Source organism: Cyprinus carpio, chromosome A23, assembly GCF_018340385.1.
Source record: "Cyprinus carpio isolate SPL01 chromosome A23, ASM1834038v1, whole genome shotgun sequence".
Lineage (NCBI taxonomy): Eukaryota > Metazoa > Chordata > Actinopteri > Cypriniformes > Cyprinidae > Cyprinus > Cyprinus carpio.
The window spans coordinates 7,518,368-7,539,878 of record NC_056594.1 but is presented as its reverse complement, the minus strand read 5'-3'; the positions used below and the strand labels follow the sequence as shown (position 1 = coordinate 7,539,878).

Genomic DNA, 21,511 nt, shown 5'->3' with positions numbered 1-21,511 from the left:
AGGATGGCAAACACCGATAGCACAACCACACTTTACTGTTCCGGAAGATTTGAATAGGTGTGCGAGTCAGTTGAGATAGGGCAGCAGAATTATCCCTATTTCCATATAGATTACACCGATAGACAGCATGGTGTGACAGGCAACTCTTCAGCAACACCTTCCCAGTCCACAAAGTAAACTTGTGCTTATTTACCAGAAACTGATTACTATGTACACTTATCACGAACTATTAGTTTCGTTTACTACAAAAAATTAACCCACACAGATGACTAGGCTTATTCACTACCCCAAATGTTAACGGGAAAAGGTAGTGACTGAATAACACTAACCAAGAACGAACCTGTCACCTTGTCCAGTCAAGCAACCAGCCATCACGCTTCCTCACCACAACAAGGTTTGCTCAGTGTTAGTGCACTCATCTGAAACCCCTTCACCTGAGGGGAAACCCTTGGTGAAGCCAGAACATAAGAAAGGGGAAACAGAATCTAAAAGTCCCACCTAAAAAGGAAATATCTGTCACGTTCATCTACACATCCACGCCTAGGAGCACCACACATGCCGCTTCCTCAGAACAAACTGCATCACACTTACTCCTACATTCTCTCATGCTCGTGGCACTCCTTTCAGCTATCACATCAGTCATCTCACAAGTGCAATATAGCAATTTATGTACTATAGATTGTTGTTTATTAGGCAGTCAGCCATCGCAGCAGGACGTCCAAGTATATGCCATAAAGGTGTTTATCTAGACATGTCAAGAAAACTGTTAATCATAAATCGGATTATGACATTGCCATTACAGGTTCCTGACCATTTTATTCACTGTGTAGCAGGAGGTGGGGAAAGTTATGTCATTTAGAAATAAGAAATCACCTTTGCGCAAGTCATTAAAGCGGTTATTGCGCAAGCATGGCAAAATCTGTCAATCGTCGCATTATTCAGTCACACACTAAGAGTGACAGACAGAAACAGGCAGCATGCCGTTTATAAACACTATTTAAAGTACAATAACTCTTTATCAATTACACAATTGTGAAACACAAGACAGGCCGTCACAGGTTTGTTAGCAATATGACGAAGCTCCAGGAACAAAAAAATGCCTGGAGGAGAAAGATATGAAAGAAGAATGTACTAACACAGGGTTTCCCAAACATGGGGTTCATGAGTTGAATCCTGATATTAATTCAATAAAATGTAACATTAAAAAATAAACAAATGGGGTTGCACAATTAATAAAGTTGAAACTGCAATACATCTTTTATTTATTTGAAGTGAAGGCTTCTGAATGAAGAGTGGCACTGTGTTCATTTATACGTGTGCAGCTCATATCATAATACCGTGTTTCCAGAGCTGGAAAACTGCCAACATTTCTGTGGACAGAGGTTCACCGATATTATAACAAAATAAAAGCTTGAGAGCTTGAACATCTTGACAGATATTTGTATTGCTACTTGTGGTGTTGTTCTTGAAAGGAGTGAATGTAAGCAAGGGTGGGCGATCTGACAAATTTGTATCACGATCGATCTTGAAGACATCCACAATCTACTTTTCAAATGAATCAGAGATTGTGACCGAAAATCTTGACGGAACAATTTTTGTAGCTGTATTAAAAATCTATTTATATTTCATTCATACGTTCAAGTTCTTTTTTTCATATATACAGTTAACATGTTGGAAGTTACAATATATTTCATATGTTTACTTGCATGCCACTAACTGACACCAGAGAAGTGTGGAAATGCAAATGTGTTGATAAATTATTGAAACTTAAAATCTCAGGTGCTTCAGGTAAATATTTTAAGTGTAATGGGTTTGGCATTTAAAAAAAAAAAAAAAAAAAAAAGCAATTGGAAATTGGAACCTTCTGTACTAATAAATGAATCCTCTTGAATGCTCTACTGAAGTTGTGCTGAATGGACAGATCTTCACAATGGACCATAAAGTGAGCGAACCAGATCCTAAGGGCAGGTAACACCTGGTTTAAGAACAGACAACTGCAGTAAAAAAGACAGAGTGGGATGCCTGTAAAGAGCTCCAACAAATGATTAACTGAATTGTAAACGCTCAGAGGCAAAAAGGAGAAATGAAACCTGTCAATGGGCGTAGCTTTTCTGTTTGTTGTAGTTTCAACAGCTTCACAATCAAACAATGAAACTCAAAGAGAATTTTTTAACTCTTTAGTACATCCATGAAGTACTTAATGAAACTCAGCAAACCGTGTAGACCTAGTGATCTGCCAACCTAGGCAGCACTTTTGTGCATCACACACAGGTGGCTAAAAATACAGTCCAGGTAGGCACTTTACTAGGCTGTGAGACACAACCAGTAACACTCCCCTATGAGAGGATGCATGTGAGTCCCTGTTTAAACCTGCTGATCCAAAATCAAACCACCCAGTTAGGATTAACACTCAATCGAATGAGATTTGACTAATGCCCACTGACAAACATTATAATATAGGCTGCATAATTACAGTGTGGAGCTTTTGCTGGTGTTAGTAAGAAATATCAGTTTACATTTCTTTTAACATTAATTGGACTAAAACTGAGATTTCTGTATGCACAAGGAGTTTGACAACAGATCTGTTGATCAGAGATCTGATCTCACCGTCATCCAGTCCGTCTGGAAACACTGAAACGGGCTAAATCCAGAAGAACTGTGGCAATGTCTCGAAGACGTTTCAAGAACACTACCTGAAAAACTATGCACAAGTGTGCCTTGTACAAAAGCTGTTTCAAAAGCAAAGGTTGGTCACACCAAATGTTGACTTGATTTAGTTAACAGAAGTAATGTACACTATTTTTGAAAGCATCCTCACTTTACAGCATTTTTACACAAGTGCCTAAACCTGTAAACACTGTAGCTTGGTGTCTTGAGGTGTCTTGCCACAGTTCTTCTGGATGTGGTCTGTTTCGGTTTCTTCGTGTAATGCCAGACAGACTGATGATGCTGAGATCAGATCTCTGTGTGGAGCACTGGCTGCTGTCAGACTCCTCGTGCATGCAAAAATCTCAGTTTTATCACAATTAATGGAAATGTTTGGAAATGTAAGCTGATATTTCCTACAGTAAAAGATAAAAAAAGAACTGACTTTTCAAGACTTTTGCATGTATTATGTATATTTTGCATGACTGATAGTCCAATAATGTAAGTAACGTTACGTATATATGTACAGTACGTGTATCTTTTTTGTATATGCTGTGCTAAGAACAGTTTTATAATCGTAACAGTTTAATAAAATACATACATAAATAAAAACAGTGGAGATTTGGAGGTTAGACGTGATTCACGACAGATTGCACGCAGTGTCTTTAACTGAAGTTACTCGGGCTGTTTTTGTTCTCCACACGAACTGATCCAAAGGCACATGTTAGCCAGCTAACACACACACTTGAGGGGGTTAAAGAGGATGCTACGACGATTACCAAGTGTAATGAGAACCACCGACTTCGTTCAAGGTAAATTCCCTGTTATAAAATACTAAATAAATTGTGATAAAAGTGTGTAGAGCTTTGAATTAGCTGCTCCTCGGAGCTGCCGTTAGTTCTGATAAGGCTAATAACTAGCAAATCAACCTCGCATGTAAATTACGAATAAACACCGAGAAGGAAACTTGATTAAAAAAAAGAAACTCACCGGGGATGAAGTGGACTCTCAACGGACAGAAATGAAAACTTTAACGGCGACACTGGAACGAACTTTTGCGAGCTGGAAAGCGCAGTGTGTCGGTCTCCCATGAAGCTCGCGCAGCCGAGCGCTCGCCACACTGCCGCGTGCTGCACAATGTAAACAAGTGTGCTCATCCGCGCTGCGCGTCCCGGGGACTACTTTACGGACACGCGCCTTGATTTTGCACTTACCGTTGACCGTTTACAGCGAGGGTCGAATTATACACGATGATCGAGATTAACTGAATAAAGCTGTGGTGTGAGTCGTGTCAAAACCGAGTTTTTGAAGCGAGTTCGAGAGCAGATTAGTTGTTGGGGCGTGACGTCACGTCCACCTGCTGAGGGCTGTAATGCGTCGCCGCGCAAGATGCGAGGAATAAATACTGTTGCGCACTATATATAGGATTCATTTCATGAGGCATTAATCAATAACACATTAAACACGAGCTGGTGGGAAAGATATGTGGAGCTAATCTGGCGAGATGTGAATTAAATAAAGGTATTGGAGATGCAGACAAGTGAAGACGTTAAACATTGCGTTAAAGGGTGTACAGCGCCACCTAGTGGTTATAGTGTGCAGCACCGCAGACATAACAGCATTTCATTCATCATAAATGCATGCATTTGAAATGAAAGACGCTACATTTTTTTTTAAATAACTGCAATAGTCATATTTCGAATTCTGCTTTGTATTTATTCAATAGTTCAAAACCTATAAGCAAAAGAAAAGAAAGACAAAATACTAATATAACTGATTAAATACATAGAGATAAACAGAACATTCTAAGAGTGAAACCCTGGGAGAACACAAGGCACCGTTCCAGAAGATTGACAATCAGTTTGAGGTTTCAGATCCTGATTGGGAGCCAGGAAAACCGACACAAATGCTCCGAAAATAAAGCCAAAAATCCATGTTAGCACTGGCATCTCAATGAGAGATCAGTGGTAGGTAGGAAAAGGCTGAAATATTAAAGGTCAGCTGCATGTACAGGTTATTTTGCACATCCCTGCCCATAGGAAGGACAAAATCATAATTGTGCTTTTTAGTGCATTAAGGGACCTGGATCATGATGCAGGTCTTTTTGGGCTTTATGTTTCCGACTTGACAAACCTAAGTAAAAACTGCCACTCAACAGAAAGTGAGCTACTGAAAAGACATCAGCAAAGACAAACATGATCTTAACTCGCTCTGTGCAAGTTCAGAAGGACGCAGACATGTGCAGATCTCAGACGACGGTGAATTATAACACAGGAGAACAGAAAGGAAGTCTCTTTGGTACTGAAAAACTAAAAAAATATTTGCTCTGATGATTACACAGGTCCTTTTCAGTTTCATAATTGGACAATATCTACACTAGCTCCCCTCGACTCAAGTTGTCCAACATAAGCATCCATCCAAACACAATAAAACAAACTACAATAAGCACTCTGAAACAAGACACAGTGTGATTACAGTGAATAAAAAGGCAGTTAGAAGCAAATGCATAAGTTAAAAAAAAAAAAACAGACTTAATGATTTGGACTATTTTGACAAAGACGAGACACTAAGCGCCTACAGCAACACATAGAACAAAATGCAGGATATCAACCAAAAGGCAGTACCCAAAAAAGAAAAGAGAAGTTCAACAGTGCTTTGACGCCATTCTAAAACAGCTTTCATATACATAAAATACTACAGGAGGAGGTCTGGATACAGTTTTCTAAATCATAGAAGCAAAGCTGTTTGCAAGATGTAAGAATTTACCCTCATGTGATTAATACAGGATTCTTTCAATTTACTTAAATGTTAAGTTTAGGGTGAAAACGAGGAATTGCATATGCATTTTGCTGTATACTTACAGTTATAACCAAGGTTGTTACACCCACTTACATTTGCTCTGAAATCATTAATAACCTCCGAGCCAGACAGTTGAGAAATGTGCAATACTTTTGCATAAAAGATAGTTCCCAGAAGCAGATTAAGCTTAGCCTTAGACTTTTTTTAGTCTAAGGTTATGCCTAATGTGCGTCTATGGAAAAACAGCCCTAAAGAGTTCGATCCTAATGGACGCTCTAACTCTGTAAAGGAAATTTCTAACACAATGTGTATATACTTTGACAAGCAGCAGCAACTGTCACCGGACTGCACATTTAATCAATAAACCTAGGGGTGAAACGATAACGATTGGCAACATCGCTCTCTTGTGAGGATTTATATTACATATACTACTGGCTATGTGATCTTTATTGATATCACCTAAATATCTGTAATGAGAAAACTCCTCACGAAAAGCGTGGAGGGATCATCTGCGATGCTTACTACTTAAAAACAGGGCTGTAACATTCCCTATGATATGAAACCACTGCAAAAACCCGAGTTCTGTTCAACCAGGAGGGATTCTCTTTTTCCGTTTTCAGTCCATTTTCAAGGATCAGTCCAAAAACAGGGAAAACTGTGGTGAATGTGCAAAGCTTGCTAATGCCTTGAGCGACCACCTTCAAATGCATGGTGCTCCTCGTGTGCTACAAAAAAAAAAAAAAAAAAAAGTTTTGAATTAATCACGAACAATTTTACAATATCCTTGCACTTAAACTGTGTTAATAAACTGAACCAAATCTATAAATACAATTAATTTGAATGAAAAATGTGTAACGTTGTATCAAGCCATTATAGGGTTTCATAGGAATACTGTTACAATAATAAAATATGAACCCTCAGCACGGACAGTGTGACATGCAATGAGAAGAATGCAAAGCGCGGACACTTACGTTTATAAAATACTGCTTTAAAAGATATCTGTGGAAGAAGTTCGTAGATTCTTCCTAAAACGTTTGCCTCGTTGGCAAAAGAGGCGTTTCCATTCCAGACCTGAACCACATCTTCTCGTTCTCTCACACTGACACTTACTCCTACCACCTCATCCTCTAAAAGACGAACAGATATGGAATTATTTCATTGGATTTAAATGCTATTGATAAAATAAACAAATCATGCAAATCATTTAATACAACATATTTATATACAACACTCACCTGATGCACAGTAATCTGTGAACTGTTCACCGATTGTAGCCAATAGCAGCTCTTTCCACACAGCTGACTGTTAGAAAAAAGGATCATTTGACAGCGATTTAACAAACCAGAATGTATAGGAAAATACTGTATTTGCATATGAATTTAATGTATTTAAATTAAGCAGTCTACAAGTCAAAGTTCTAGGCCTGAACTGACACCATTAATAAACTACAAACTTACTGTGCTCTCCTTTGGCACTTTCATTTTCCAAACACCTCCCTTGGCATTGCTTTCCTCTTCCCTGTGTAGACACAGAAAAAAAAAACAAATACATATATATAATCAAACCAAATGGTTTATGTGAATCGTTTCAAAGGCATTTCCCAAGCTAAGGACAGATATGCATTCCAGGGTCTGTAAGATTTTGTTTTTGAAAGAAGTCTCTTATGCTCACCAAGGCTGCATTTATTTGATCAGAAACACAGTAAAACAGTCATATTGTGAAATATTATTACAATTTAATATAATTTCTATCTGATTATATTTTAAAATGTAGTTTATTCCCGTGATGTCAAAGCATCATTACTCCAGTTTTGCATGACTCTTCAGAAACCATTCTAATATGTTGATTTGCTGCTCAAGATACATTTTTATTAACAGATTTACTTTATTAAGACTTTTTTTGATGAATAGAAAGTCTAAAAGAACAGCATTTATTTTGAAATAGAAAAGTTTAGTAGCATTATAAATGTCTTCTTCTGATCAATTTAACACCTTGATAACAAGTGTTGTTTTTGAACAAAAGTCCTACTGACCCGAACAGCTGAGTATGTTGATAATTGGCTGAATATGATGAAAGACTAACCATAGCGGTCTTCTTTCTCCTCGCATTAAGTGGTAGCTACACCTCAGAGGGAGGCAGGACACAGAAGGGATGTTGTTGTACACACTCCAGAAACTCTTTATGTTATGAAAAAGAGGGGATGCACAATATATTAGCAACAATATTTTTTTTCTTCCATTTTAAACAGTAAACCTCTTTCTGCTAGTTTACAAAACTATTAAACACCATTACTGTCCATTATAATTTTTTAGTGCCTGATTTCATTTAAGGCATATACAAATATAATTAGAAGCTATGATGACTGGAGAAAATGATCACGCAAAATATTGATTTTCATTCCTAACATAAAAATTATGTTTTATTAGCATCTGTTAAATTTGGACTTCATGTCACAATAAAAATTCCACAAAAACAGAAATTTAACCACACCTTCAATAATATCAACGAACTAGTTTTTCAGGTGGATCAGGCAAAAATTATAATTATGTCAATTAGAAAAGGTGCATCAATCACTCTTGAAGAAATCCATCTTTATTGGTTAAAATTCATGTGATGTTTACCAATAAAGTTGGATTTCTTCAAAAGTGAGTGTTGCACCTTTTCTAATTGACATGACTTTTTGATTTTTGGTTACGCCTCCTCTTCTGTTGGTAGAGTACCTTTTTTTCAGCAATTTTTGTAAAACTTAGCTAGAATTATAAAATTACAATTATACAAATGCTCAAATAATAATAGCGCAGCACCTACCTGTACAGTTTGGACGGTGTATATCTTTTTCAGATTTGATTCACATTCTGCTGCCGTTGTACCTGGTAATGACCTAAAATAAATAAAGAATTATGTACACTAATAAATAGCTTTAATAATAATAATAATAATTCACTATAAATAAAAACTCTTGTCATCATTTACTCGCCCTCATATCATTCCAAACCTGCATGACTTTCTGTCTTCTGTGGAACAAGGGTGAATTTCTGAGTAATATAATCAAAAGAGTGGCCAAGATAATGAAAGTGAATGAGAACTGTTGCTGTAAAGCTTCAAAATGACAGATGGTTGCTTAAAGTGCTGTGCTTTTTTGTCATTTTGGAACTTGTCTGCCTTATATTATGTGCTAAAGGACGGTCAGGACATTCTTTAGAAATGTACCTCGTGTTCCACGGACAAAGGAATATCATAAGCTTTTGCAAAGACGTGGGTGAATAAATAAAGACTTATATTTAGACATTTTTTGTTGGACTATACCTTTAAACAAGACATTTTTGCTACACTAAGCTTGGCATATCAACCATATCTGTGTCATAAATCATACATTCAAAGAGATGTTATCTTCTGTCTTATGTCAAGTGCAATTCAGAGCTTGTGATAATGCCATGAGACACAGAACAAAAAAAGCATTTCACAACCATTATGGCAACCAAATGTCAGTTGGACAGTAAACAGGACTTCAACCTTTTGAAAATCATTACCAAAATAATTGGAGAGAACTTTAAGCAAGAGAAGCTTAAGGAAAAAGCTATATATATATATATATATATATATATATATATATATATATATATATATATATATAATGAACAATCAGCTTAGATGTGGTCAGTTCACTATCTGAAAAGTTAATTTGCACTAACAGTGTCCTAAATTTTAAAAACTAAAACAAACAAACAAAAAAAAACTTAAATAGGCTCACGACAAAGCCTTGAGGTACACACTTACCATATTACACTCTATCACACAGAGCTTCAGAAAGAACATGACATCTGATATTAAATAACAACCATGACCTACAGGTGACTCGACCTACTTACCAAGTTAATATATCAGCTGTTCGTTATGACACTCATAGAGCTTAAAAACACCAAATAAAGGCGCCTGACCCATCTATTAGTGTTACCGGTGTTCATCTCGAAACTGAAAATAGTAAGGATAGCTATAAAAAATGAGAAATATCAGTCTTGGGCCTTTGATCACAGGCTTTGTGAATATAAAATCTCGAGTCATGATAACAGTTTCATGCCAACATCAGCCTACCGATCCAGCCAGAAGGTCCAGGGGGAGTGCAGCGGCAGCGAGGTGCCGTCCTCGATGTGGTTGGTGATGTTTTCCAGCTCTCTCTCGTCGATGTGGATGTCGTTTTCCGTAGAGTTCACAGGGCTGCTTTGTCCCGCCGTGTTCAGCTGCTGATTTGGGGTGGCAGGAACCGCCATTTTTGCTTTATTAGAGCTAATCGATGTGCGAGGGTTTTGTTGGGAGATCGGTATTAATTTCCGCGTCCACAGATGGGTAGATTATTGATGCTGACTCATTTGCCGATCGGCCGGCTGGACTTGCCGCGTCACCGACACAACAACAACAACAGAGTCGGACTGGAGAGATGACGTCAGACGCAGCGCCTCGGCCTCCACCGCACTTCAAAATAAAAGCATTCAGACAGGTTTTAAAATAAGAGGTCTAATTTGAAAAGTTTAAGCGCTTAAGGCAAACCCATGTTGGAAAAACAATCCAAACCTGACACCTGTCTTATACTTGGTCTATTTTCTGCCGTTAGCTGGTACGTTAGACCATTTTGAACCGGCGATAAACCAGTATTATTGTTAAAAACTTAATAAATAAATCCAAAAAATAAATCCAAAAAACAATAAAATACGAATATTAGATGAAAAACGTAAATTGACAATTAAAAAGATTTTAAAAATTAGATTAGATTACTTAGAATTAGTTAATGATTATATCGTCTTGGCAGCGATGTTAAAGTTAAACTAAAATAAAATTACTAAAATAAAATAAAGCTAAATAGAAATGTGTAAAAATAGACAAAAGCACATAATAAAATTACTAAAATCGTGAAAATATAAAAGCTTATTCAAATTGATAACTACTTTATTACAGTAATTATTTATATTTTGATTTAGTTTTTTTTTTCTCAGTTTTAATCTTATGGTATAATAGTGTAATGTTAGATTAGAGTGCTAAAGTTGATTTTTGAAGCATGGTAGCAGCTAATAACCAGTTCAGACTAGCTAGAAACCAGCTATTATGTTCCAAAACAGCTAAAACCAGAGGGTGGATAGGACATGTTACTGTATCAACATCCTTTGTTTGCCCTCTGATTTAAGAGTTAATGGGGTGGGACTGAGACCTACAACAATTCATTGATGTTCCAGTAACAAAAGGAACAGCAAGAGATGTTGATCGAATAATATATGTCTTCACACTGTGCAGGTTTGCTAAGATGGTGGGAAATTCAATTGATTTGTGCACAAAAAATAAATAATAATAATAATCAACATTAAAGGTCCAGTTATGACATTGTGATTTAACATCATGATGTCAAAAAAAAAAAAAAAACCTATGGATGAATTGTTCACAATAAGACCAATAACATGCATTTACAAAACAGATTTTTTTTTTATATATAAAAGAAAAAACTGGTTGTAGAAAATGTAGATGATCACATCAAAGTGCCCCAGATGCTTTGAGACCGTAATGAGTTTCAGAAGGATTTTATTAGCCTTGTAAGCTTCTAGATTTTTAACAAAGGTCAGAGTGAATGGGTTAATCTGTGCAAAACGTCCTTATGGGCGAGACGAAGCCAATTTTTACTACACAGTGCTATATTGGGAGTATTTTCCAAATGTTCAGTAGAGATCTTGGTAAACTGTAAATATACTGTATGAAATCTCACAAATAGATAAGCTGCTTCATATTCCAACAACTGCCGTTTTCTCTCTCTCCACACTTTCATTGCCATGAAGTTGAATAATAGACAGTACTGTGAATCTCGATATAATTTTACAAGAAATATGCAAAGGTTTAAAGTCTAAAAACAGAGCAAGATAAAGAACAATATTCTAAATACTCTCTTATCATCTTGTGAACCACAAAACATGTCTACATGGTACACCGTATGGATTTCAAAGTTGGCCTTGTATTTATAATACTGTAAACTCACATCATCACAGTTTGTGTTTCCACCATGTAAACACACAAGAGTCATATGAAACAATAAGGGAACAAATCTCCCTGTACACGGTGGTCTAGCGTGATCTTACGGTTGAGAACTCACTTTCTACAAATAGCCGCAGCAACGGATCATTGACACGGAGCGGTCTGAGAGATGGAGGATTGAGCTCAGATACTGTACATTTAGCATAAACGATTCTACATTCTAAACACAAAGTCAAAACAGCCGTCTGCACGATTTAATGACAATGAACAATAATGCAAACTTGGGAGCGCTGATTTCCGTGGTGCACGAACATGGATTATATCTGGTAGGAGTAGGGCACAGAATATACAGTGGGTCTCGGCCTGACAGTGACTCACGTGAACATCAACACATCAATCTACAAGGTGCTCCACGAGGGTTTCCGACAGGTACACTTCTGCCGATGTGTCAAGATGGACATTGTCTGAATGGGTTGAAAAGATCCCTCTTCCATGTACAGTTACAAGATTGGCTATAGGAGCTCCGGGCCTTGCCAAGTGAGATTACGGTTTCTGAATCTCTTGCTCTTTACATGGTCTCATTGTGGCCGGAAGAATGGTCTCTTCTGGGGGTGGAGGCGCGGGACGACCCCTTGTCCGTGCTCTCTGAGCTGGAGCTCAGGTGCTGCTGCTCAGAGCCAGCGCTGGAGGTGACAGTGGAGGAGGAGGTGGAGGTGGAGCGGGTCTTCTCCTTAAAGTCTGTGATGATGACAGTCACATTGCCCACCGTTATAGCGAGCTGCTGAGCCGAGCTCCTGTCCACGTTCTTCAGTTTAGGTCTGAAGTGTAACAAGGGGATAAAGAAGAAATTTATACATCAACTGTATTACTGCATGTTCATTGCATAAAGACTATTAACTCTTTCCCCACCATTGATGAGTTATCTCATCATTTAGAAGACCACGCTTCTCCGCCAATGACGAGGTTTTACAGCTTTTAGTGTTTTCACTGTTATACACTCGGGGGCGCTATTACACATCTTCTGAACGAGTACAAAACCTCCCGAACAAAAACACACATGAACAGGATGGAGAAACAAGCAATCTCTTTTGTAAACAGATGCATATGATAAATAATGCGATCATCAGCAATAGACAGTATATGAATGAAAACTGCATAATGTTATGGAGTAAAATGTTGATCCAGGAAGTGGTATATGGCTGTGAAAGCTTTAGAGGTGTTGATGGAAGCGATTTACTGGATTTATGCTTTGATAATCGTACTGAATATTATCCAGATGTAGTTTTTGATAAAAATGTGATTTTCTCACCTTTTTGCTCAAAATTATACATTTTTATGAAACCTACGTGTATTCAAGAGTTGATTAAAAAACAATGCTTTAAAGGGATAGTTCACCCAAAAATCAAAATTATGTCATTAATGACTCACCCTCATGTCGTTCCAAACCCGTGAGACCTCCGTTCATCTTCGGAACACAGTATAAGATATTTTAGATTTAGTCCGAGAGCTTTCTGTCCCTCCATTGAGAATGTATGTACGGTATACTGTCCACGTCCAGAAAGGTAATAAAAACATCTTCAAAGTAGTCCATGTGACATCAGAGGGTCCGTTAGAATTTTTTGAAGCATCGAAAATACATTTTGGTCCAAAAAATATCAAAAACTACGACTTTATTCAGCATTGACTTCTCTCCCGGGTCTGTTATGAGCGCGTTCACAGGACATCCGGTTCGCGTACGAATCACTCGATGTAACCGGATCTTCTTGAACCAGTTCACCAAATCGAACTGAATCGTTTGAAACGGTTCGCGTCAACAATAAGCATTAATCCACAAATGACTTAAGCTGTTAACTTTTTTAACATGGCTGACACTCCCTCTGAGTTCAAATAAACCAATATCCCGGAGTAATTCATTTACTCAAACTGTGTTCTGACTGAACTGATGACCGAGCCAGATAACGAACGAAACATTGACTCGTTCTCGAGTCAAGAACTGGTTGCATCGGTTTTCGGATCACCGGTAGTGATGGGAAGTTCTGTTCTTCTCCGCGAACCGGTTCTTTCGGACAGTTTGATTCAATAAACCGGTTGCCGGAAACGTTTCACCAGTTCTTTTGCGCTCGACGTAATGACTTCATTGGCGATGATTGCACTTGATTTAAGCCTTCGGTTTACCCGCGCTCATAACATTAGCACAGAATCAGTTCAGAATCAATCACCAAAAGAACCAGTTCGGTTCAGACGCACTGTGTGTCAGTATGAATCACGCATTCGCAGTATCATCAGCTCCTCGGTTCTCGAACCGGACGCGTCCGACAGAAACGGTTCTTGACTCGAGAACGAGTCAATGTTTCGTTCGTTATCTGGCTCGGTCATCAGTTCAGTCAGTGTACTGTTTGAGTAAATGAATTACTCCGGGATATTGGTTTATTTGAACTCAGAGGGAGTGTCAGCCATGTTAAAAAAGTTAACAGCTTAAGTCATTTGTGGATTAATGCTTATTGTTGACGCGAACCGTTTCAAACGATTCAGTTCGATTTGGTGAACTGGTTCAAGAAGATCCGGTTACATCGAGTGATTCGTACGCGAACCGGATGTGCTGTGAACGCGCTCATAACAGACCCGGGAGAGAAGTCAATGCTGAATAAAGTCGTAGTTTTTGATATTTTTGGACCCAAAATGTATTTTCGATGCTTCTAAAAATTCTAACGGACCCTCTGATGTCACATGGACTACTTTGAAGATGTATTTATTACCCTTTTGGACGTGGACAGTATACGGTACATACATTCTCAATGGAGGGACAGAAAGCTCTCGGACTAAATCTAAAATATCTTATACTGTGTTCCGAAGATGAACGGAGGTCTCACGGGTTTGGAACGACATGAGGGTGAGTCATTAATGACATAATTTTGATTTTTGGGTGAACTATCCCTTTAAGCTAGAATAAAACTTATTTTTTTGTTTAAAAGTAGAGGCTCTGATCTTTAACATATTCAAATATTCACCCAGCAAAATATACTGTAGGCAATCAAATTTTAGTGAAAATCATCAAAAATGCTGGCGGTGGCTGGAAACTTTTTTCAAAAATGCTGGCGGGAAAAGAGTTAAATAGATAGTTCACCCTGAAATGTAACTGTCATCAGATACTAACCCTCATTTCATTCAATTATTTAAGAATTATTATTATTATTATTATTAATGAAAACAAAAATGAAAACCACACACACACAAAAAAAAAAACATCATTTGAAATTTAAAAAAAAAAATCAAATATAAAATTCAAATACCAAAAAAAATTTTTTTTAGCTAGCTACCGAGGCATAATTTCTCATATAATTTAGTTTAACTTAACAAGTACTAAAATAGTACAAAAATAACAAAACTGAAATAAAAAATTACTATTTAGACATGTTATATATATATATATATATATATATCCTTATTAATCAAGGAGAAAATCGCTTTACACAATGAACAGATTTAGTTTAGGTTTTTATTCACATATAACCATTTATCAACACACATACATAGAGCACATCAAATACGGTACACTGAGACTCAAGCGTGCTTGATTGATGCACAAGATCCTGAGATGTTTGTTCTTGTATGTACAGTTGAGTTTCTGTTCTTTTGAGTTTCATATTTGATGTTCTTTATGTATGTGCGATGATCAATGTTTATTGATCGTGCCTCTTTAGAAGTCTTGCATTAAGTCACCCGATTCATATGGGCTAATGTTTTTATGTCTTTTGAACCATCATATTGGAATGGACATTCAATGGAGGAACATAAATCTCTCAGAATTCTTTGTGTTTTGAAGATAAACAAAAGTCTTATGAGTTTGATAAGTAATTATTAACAATAATTTTGGGTGAACTAACCCTTTAAATATAAAACAAGTCAGCAACATTAAAAGGTGCACCAAGTAACTTCTGCTTGTTTTGGCTGCAGATGCAGTATTTGCTGTAACTACATCATTCTGAGACCAAAAAGGATCTTTCCAAAAAGCACTGGCAGCCATTCAGAAGTGTGATGCAGCATCATGCAAAAGCAAATGTTTTTGTAGCCAATCCTTAATTTACTCTGCAAATAAACGTGTTTTTTAATAAGAGGATAAAGAGTATTAAGCTTCATGTGATGACATCCATTATAAGTAGTTTCTTATGTACAATAAAACTACTTTTTCTAGGCAACTACTTTCATATGCTTTTGTCAGAAGTACTTTTCATTTCATTGAATAAACTACTGAGTGTATCTTTAGTTTCATTCAGCCAAAAGTTCTGAATATGATAATCTGATTTTAGCTGTCTACATTGCAACAAGTTAAAGAGCCCTTGGATTATGCAGCCACTCATTGGATTTCCTCTTAATAACTCAAAGCAGTAACAGTATAAATTGAATATGAAGTCATTAGTAGGAATCAAAAATATTCTAATGCAGGTAAAACCTGACTTAAAATTACAATGTATGAGACATAACAACAGATCTTTTTTCAACGTATTGTGATGCAGATGTAATGGATTATTGAAAAATAAAAATGTAAGGTGGGGCTTGGTTCTGTCCATTAGTTGCTGACTGGATGGAGGCAAATCTGAATGCAAGCTTGCAATCTACTGTGGAGGGCCAGGTTTAAATGGACTAAATGACAGGAGAAATCCAGCATACGCCACCAGAGAGAAGCCTCCCATTTCAGAAAAAAATTAAATAAAAAAGTCAATCACGACAAGCTCATTAAGATGCATTTAGAAAATATAGAGTATTTCCTCTTGATGCCAACTGCTGAAGAGCAGATCAGTTCTGAACTTACCGTGAAATTATAGATTTAGTATTCTTCGTGACAGACTTGCCAGCCTTCATGCCGTTACTTTCCCCAGCTGGACCTTTCTGAATGAGTTTGGGTCTGTAAATGTTGATTCAATATGCCATTAGTAACAGACTATTACCATACAACATTCCCCACACTTCATCTTCTGGACTTAATCATGCATGTATAAATATATTTTTGTAGCTGGCCTGCAATTCTAACATTTACATTTACATTTATTTATTTAGTAGACGCTTTACCCAAAGTGATTTACAAATGAGAAATCTCAAAAATGGGTGCTTTTCTCATTGAAGATTAGCAAATGAAATATCACCAACTGAGTTATTCATTTATTAAATTATCCAATAAATGAATACTTGTGTGATACTTGAACAGCTCCTGTTTTAATCAGCTCTGAATAGAAATTACAGAAATAACAGCCATCCACTTCTCAGTGGCTTTGGTTCCAGAAGTTTTTTTTTTTCCCCCATCCATAAATTTTTCTCATTAGGGATATTAAAAATATGTTTGTTTTTGTTGTTAAAGAATTGCAAGGCATGAACCAAACCAACCAGCTACAAAGTGTATCACAGCATTACAAAAAAAAATTAAAATTAAATTAAATCGAACAAAAAGACAGGTCTTAATTCCTTTGATGACGGAAATAACTACAATCCCATGAAGCATTGCAAATGACAATCAAATTACAAATGGAAAAACTATAGATTTTAATGGTGCTTATGGATACAGAAACAATGTATTTTATGTTTATAGCAAAATATGCATATCTATTCAAATATTTTAGTAGTTTGAGAGGACAGAGAGCATACCAACTCAATTACATGATTTGCAGTGCTTCATGGGAGTGGGCGGACACTAAAGTGTTTTTTAGACATTATTTGCTCATTTTAACTCTTTGATTGGTGGAGATTTATTTGTATAATCATGGGCAATGTTGTTTTTTTTACTGCCAGAAATTCCACTGTTAAACAAGATTTAATAAAAAGGTGAAATAATGTGGACTGATGGCTTCAACAAAAGCATATAGCATCTATTAACAACCTCACAGCACAATTATCTGATTAGAACTGACTAGAAGTAAAAAGACCACTTGCAGAGCATGGCTGCATAACAACACTCACTTCATCTTCTTAGCAGTGGGTTTTTTACTGGGCGTGAGGCTTTTAGGTCTCTCTTTGTGTTTCTCCATCATGGCTCTCTCTATTTTTCCTTTTTTGAGTTCCTCTCTCTCTGCACCCATCCTCTCTGCCGGCTGCATCCCAGAGCCTGCTGTGTGCGGATGATCTTTATCCATGTGCTCTCTGTGAGGCTGAAGTTTGTCCAGCATTGCTCTGTCCGTGTGCTCTCTGTCTGTTCTGTTGTGCTGCTGCTGCAGCAGGTCCGGGGTCAGTCCTGCTCTCTCAGGCCTCCTGTCTGTATGGAGCGGCTGCGGTTTGTCTAGACCACGTTCCTGTCTCCGATCCTTGTGAGAATGTCCACGGTCCAGCTGACCTCCATCCAGACCTAATCTCTCGGGATGGTCGGAGTCAGGGTGGAGACTGCTGAGTCTATCCGAGTCGGAGTTGTCCATGTCGAAGTGGTCGTCGTCAGGCAGGTCTCTGTCTGTCCTTTCCCTTCTTTCTTTCTTGGCTGGAGGTGGGCCGGCGTACTGTTGAGCGACCTGCTGTGCCACGAGTTGAGAGTTTATCCTAGGTTTCCTGGAAGAGAAAACGTTACCAGAAATCAAGTGCATTGTCAACACTGATACCAATATATAAAGAACAGGGCAACAGATGACCAGAAAATGCCAATATTTATATATGCAAGTAAAATGGGACAATTTCTGCTAATTTTTCACTGGTGTTTTAAAATATTATGAATTTTTAAAATTCATAATTCATGATTGGAAAGAAATTAATACTTTTATTCAGCAAGGATGCATTAAATTAGGACAGTAAAGTCATTTATACTGTTACAAAATATTTCTATTTCAAATAAATGCTGTTCTTTATAACTTTGATCATCAAAAAACTTTGAAAAAAAAAAAATGTATTACAGTTTCCACAAAAAATTGTTCAACAATAATAATAATAAATATTTTAGCAACAAATCAGCATATTAAAATGATTTCTAAATGATCATGTGACACTGATAATTCAGCTTTGCATCACAAATAAATTTCATTTTAAATATATATTACCATAAAAAAGTTAATTAAATTGTAATAATTTCTCACAATATAACAGTTTTTGCTGCTTTTTTGATCGAATAAATGCAAATAATCAAATAAATATATTTGGTAAACAAGAAAATCCTTTCAAAAAAAAAATATATATATATATATATATATATATATATAAAGAATTACCTTTACCTGTAGTGTATTATATGGGGTATAATTAAAATATTTGAAAATGTATATTTTCCATTGTTAAAGGCAAGTGAGACCTTTTTTTAAATGCCAAGCTTATTGACAAATGCAGATGCTTTTAAAATTGCAATTACTTGCCTGAAACATTGGTCTATCAATAATTCCAACACATGTGAAATTTGTGTCTCGGTATTCTCAATAATTGTTCATACTGGCACAGCAGAAAGCATTGAGAGATTCACTCTGTGCAACCAAGTTATGTGTTAATGATATGAGTGAGGACATACTGACAGCACATAATCACCATCCCCTAATCTTATTAAAGAACAAAATTGTGTTAACTTTGCTTAATAAATACAAATGAACATTCTCTTTGCTGCAACATCATAAACACCAATTACCATAAACCCTTTCCTACAACACCTAGACTGGAAACATTGCATTTTTTTGCACTACTTAACTGTGATTATGGAGTATAACCACAGTTTGAGTTATGCAAAAATCCTCTTTGACCAGTGAAAAACATTTTTTTGCTTTATTATAAGTGTGTGGTCCACTTCACAGCATGAGAATGGCTTAAAAACGAGCGAGTTTGTTTGTGTGGTACCCTGCTGATCCCCTCAGCTGTTGCTACTCTGGTGTGTAACAGTGGCCAGACACAGACGACCCTCACTCAAGTCAGCAGAAGCACATCTCAGAACGGCATAATAAACCCGGCCTCATCAAACAACCTCTCTGAGAGAGAGCAGGGACTGATCCTGTTGCTTCAACAAAGCCAGAAAATCAACATTCAAGCATGCAATTTACGCCGAGAGGAGATGCCTGCATACTTCACACCGTACACAATACATGAAAAGACTGTCACTTTGGCAGAGACATGAACACCTGCGATACAGCCACTGAGCACTCGCCACATTCACCCCACTAGAATATTTGACTGAAAACAGGTAATGGACTGAAACTTCAAAAGGATATGGGGTTTCTTTCATGATCTGTCAATTTTAAGAGCAAACCATCTGACAATATGAAAGATGAAATACTTTGCATATACATAGGGGTCCAAACGTCTAAGAAAATTATTCGCCGAAATTTGTACGTTTTTTTTTTTTTTTTATGTTAACAATTTAATGCAACATTTTTCATTTGAATTACTAGCATTAAAATGAGTTTTGCAAATTTGCAAAACAATTATGCACATACTGAATATCAACTACAAAAAAATGTTTAATTTGACAGACAGACCCTTTCCTCATCTAATCCACTTAAATATCATTTCAGAGACCATGGTTGCATGCCATAGGCGCCAATAATACCCTAAATTCTAGAACATATCATCAATAGGATAACATCAGTGCATTATGACTCATTTCCACCAAGTGACCACAGCAATTCATCAAGCTGCAAAAAATAAATAAATAAATAAATAAATAAATAAATGGCCATGTGTTTCATATTTTACACAGTATTGAACAAATAGCATGGCGTGCATAACAAAACAACAACACTGCACTAGCAAATCTGAGCTGTTTAAAGCCTTCATCTTGCAGTTTCCCATTTCCTATAGGATCACGTAATGGGGCCCTGCGCACAGACCCAGGATACTTCCACAGCAGCCGGATCCCGCCGCCTGTCCTAGTGTGACATTGAAATTCTACAGGAATCACATGACGTCAGTATGGATAAAGACACAATCCACAATCAACAAGACTAAATATCAGTGTTGATGACATCTTCACTGCATGCACGTGCAATGTGTTAGTGATGGCTATGAATGCATGACTCCCTCTGTTAAGCTGCAGTGTCACTTTACCTTGTAGATGTACCTTTCCGCACATCACATATACTGCATTTGAATGCCTCTGCACTGTTTTTGAAGGTGCAGACGCTACAGTCCCAAAATCCGTTGTCTGCAGAGGGCTTGGCTTGTCTTTTTGGCCTGCAAGATTTAAAGGGAGAATTGGTTAGGGTATTTAAATAGCATGCTGCACCCTAATTAGTGCAAGTGTCATCATGTGCACTGATTCTACGTGCTGTATTCAGACGCCCGTGCTCCACAACCACACTAATACACTCGCAATCTGACGATTTTGCATGCCTAAAGGGCAAACGGGCTTTAGCTGGTGAAAAAAGGCGAAGAGAAAAGAAGAGAGGAGGCGTTTCCTAAATTCCCTTTGTCTAAAGCTGGATACCGGGAGTCAGGCAAGGCTCCGTATCCGCCATGGCTGCGCTTTTTATCGTTATATCCAACCAGGAAAAATAAGTAGACCTCAACCGCATTCCGCGGATATTCGCCAGTGTACACAAACGCGCAAGATGCTTTATGAAAAGACAGAGCGAATCAGATGTTTCTATACCTGGATGGGCTTTTCTTGTCGCCCATAATGGGAGAAACACCGTCTTCCAGAGGAGGGGGCTTCTGTAATGTACAGTGTGAGCTCCAGACAGAGCCGCTGCTGCTGTTATTGCACACTTGCACTCGCTGACCGCTGCAGCGCGAGGCGTCGCTCCGTCACGTGCCCTCGTCCCGAGCCAATCACAACTCGCGCAGGTTTAAAAGTCTAAATGGTTTATACAGAAGTGTGCACATTTGAAACTGTGAGTGATCGCTGCAATGTGCATAGCTTTACTGTAACCTATGAAGAAAAACTGTATAAAAAAAAAAAAAAATGATGGCATGTTTCACAGGATTTCATAAACAAAGACTGTCTTAAGAACTAGTTTGACCAAGCAGCTTGCCAAGAGGCCCATTAGACCATTCTCCCTTTTATAACTGACTTTAAGTAGTTATGACAAGTCTTAAAGAAAAAAAAATTAATAGTTATTAAATTATATTATTAAAAAAAAAAAGATGTATTTGTGGAATCAAAAGGGAACAAATT

At 37.2% G+C, this 21,511-nt stretch overlaps 3 protein-coding genes across 7 annotated transcripts in view; all 3 read right to left on the bottom strand.

Annotated features, from left to right (window-relative positions):
* LOC109047947 (forkhead box protein P1-B-like) overlaps window positions 1-4,012 on the bottom strand; it is a 42,160-nt gene extending 38,148 nt beyond the window's left edge. For 2 of the 4 annotated variants that reach the window (XM_042712857.1, XM_042712858.1), the window contains exon 1: window positions 3,637-3,818. The gene's annotated coding sequence lies outside the window, so the exon portion shown is untranslated. Of the gene's footprint in view, window positions 1-3,636; window positions 3,819-3,860 lie in introns of those variants that run through there. The other 2 variants (XM_042712856.1, XM_042712855.1) reach the window with 2 other exon arrangements.
* A 329-nt stretch (window positions 4,013-4,341) lies between these two features.
* Window positions 4,342-9,909, bottom strand: LOC109065495 (eukaryotic translation initiation factor 4E type 3-like). Its single transcript, XM_042712859.1, has 7 exons — window positions 9,538-9,909; window positions 8,254-8,326; window positions 7,528-7,622; window positions 6,903-6,963; window positions 6,681-6,747; window positions 6,417-6,572; window positions 4,342-6,170 (listed from the first exon to the last, which is right to left on the bottom strand). Exons 1-7 carry the CDS (start codon window positions 9,711-9,713, stop codon window positions 6,124-6,126), a joined length of 675 nt encoding a protein of 224 aa, XP_042568793.1. The 5' UTR covers window positions 9,714-9,909; the 3' UTR covers window positions 4,342-6,123.
* A 1,084-nt stretch (window positions 9,910-10,993) lies between these two features.
* rybpa (RING1 and YY1 binding protein a) lies at window positions 10,994-21,175 on the bottom strand. 2 transcript variants are annotated; one of them, XM_042712852.1, is made up of 5 exons: window positions 20,987-21,174; window positions 20,443-20,568; window positions 17,404-17,979; window positions 16,265-16,357; window positions 10,994-12,272 (listed from the first exon to the last, which is right to left on the bottom strand). In XM_042712852.1, the coding sequence occupies exons 1-5, from the start codon at window positions 21,010-21,012 to the stop codon at window positions 12,023-12,025; spliced, it is 1,071 nt and encodes a 356-aa protein (XP_042568786.1). In that variant the 5' UTR covers window positions 21,013-21,174; the 3' UTR covers window positions 10,994-12,022. The 2 variants fall into 2 exon arrangements, with proteins under 2 accessions (XP_042568786.1, XP_042568787.1); XM_042712853.1 differs by lacking the exon at window positions 10,994-12,272 and adding an exon at window positions 15,789-16,138 and having other exon boundaries at window positions 20,987-21,175.
* Between the last annotated feature and the right edge of the window lie 336 nt (window positions 21,176-21,511).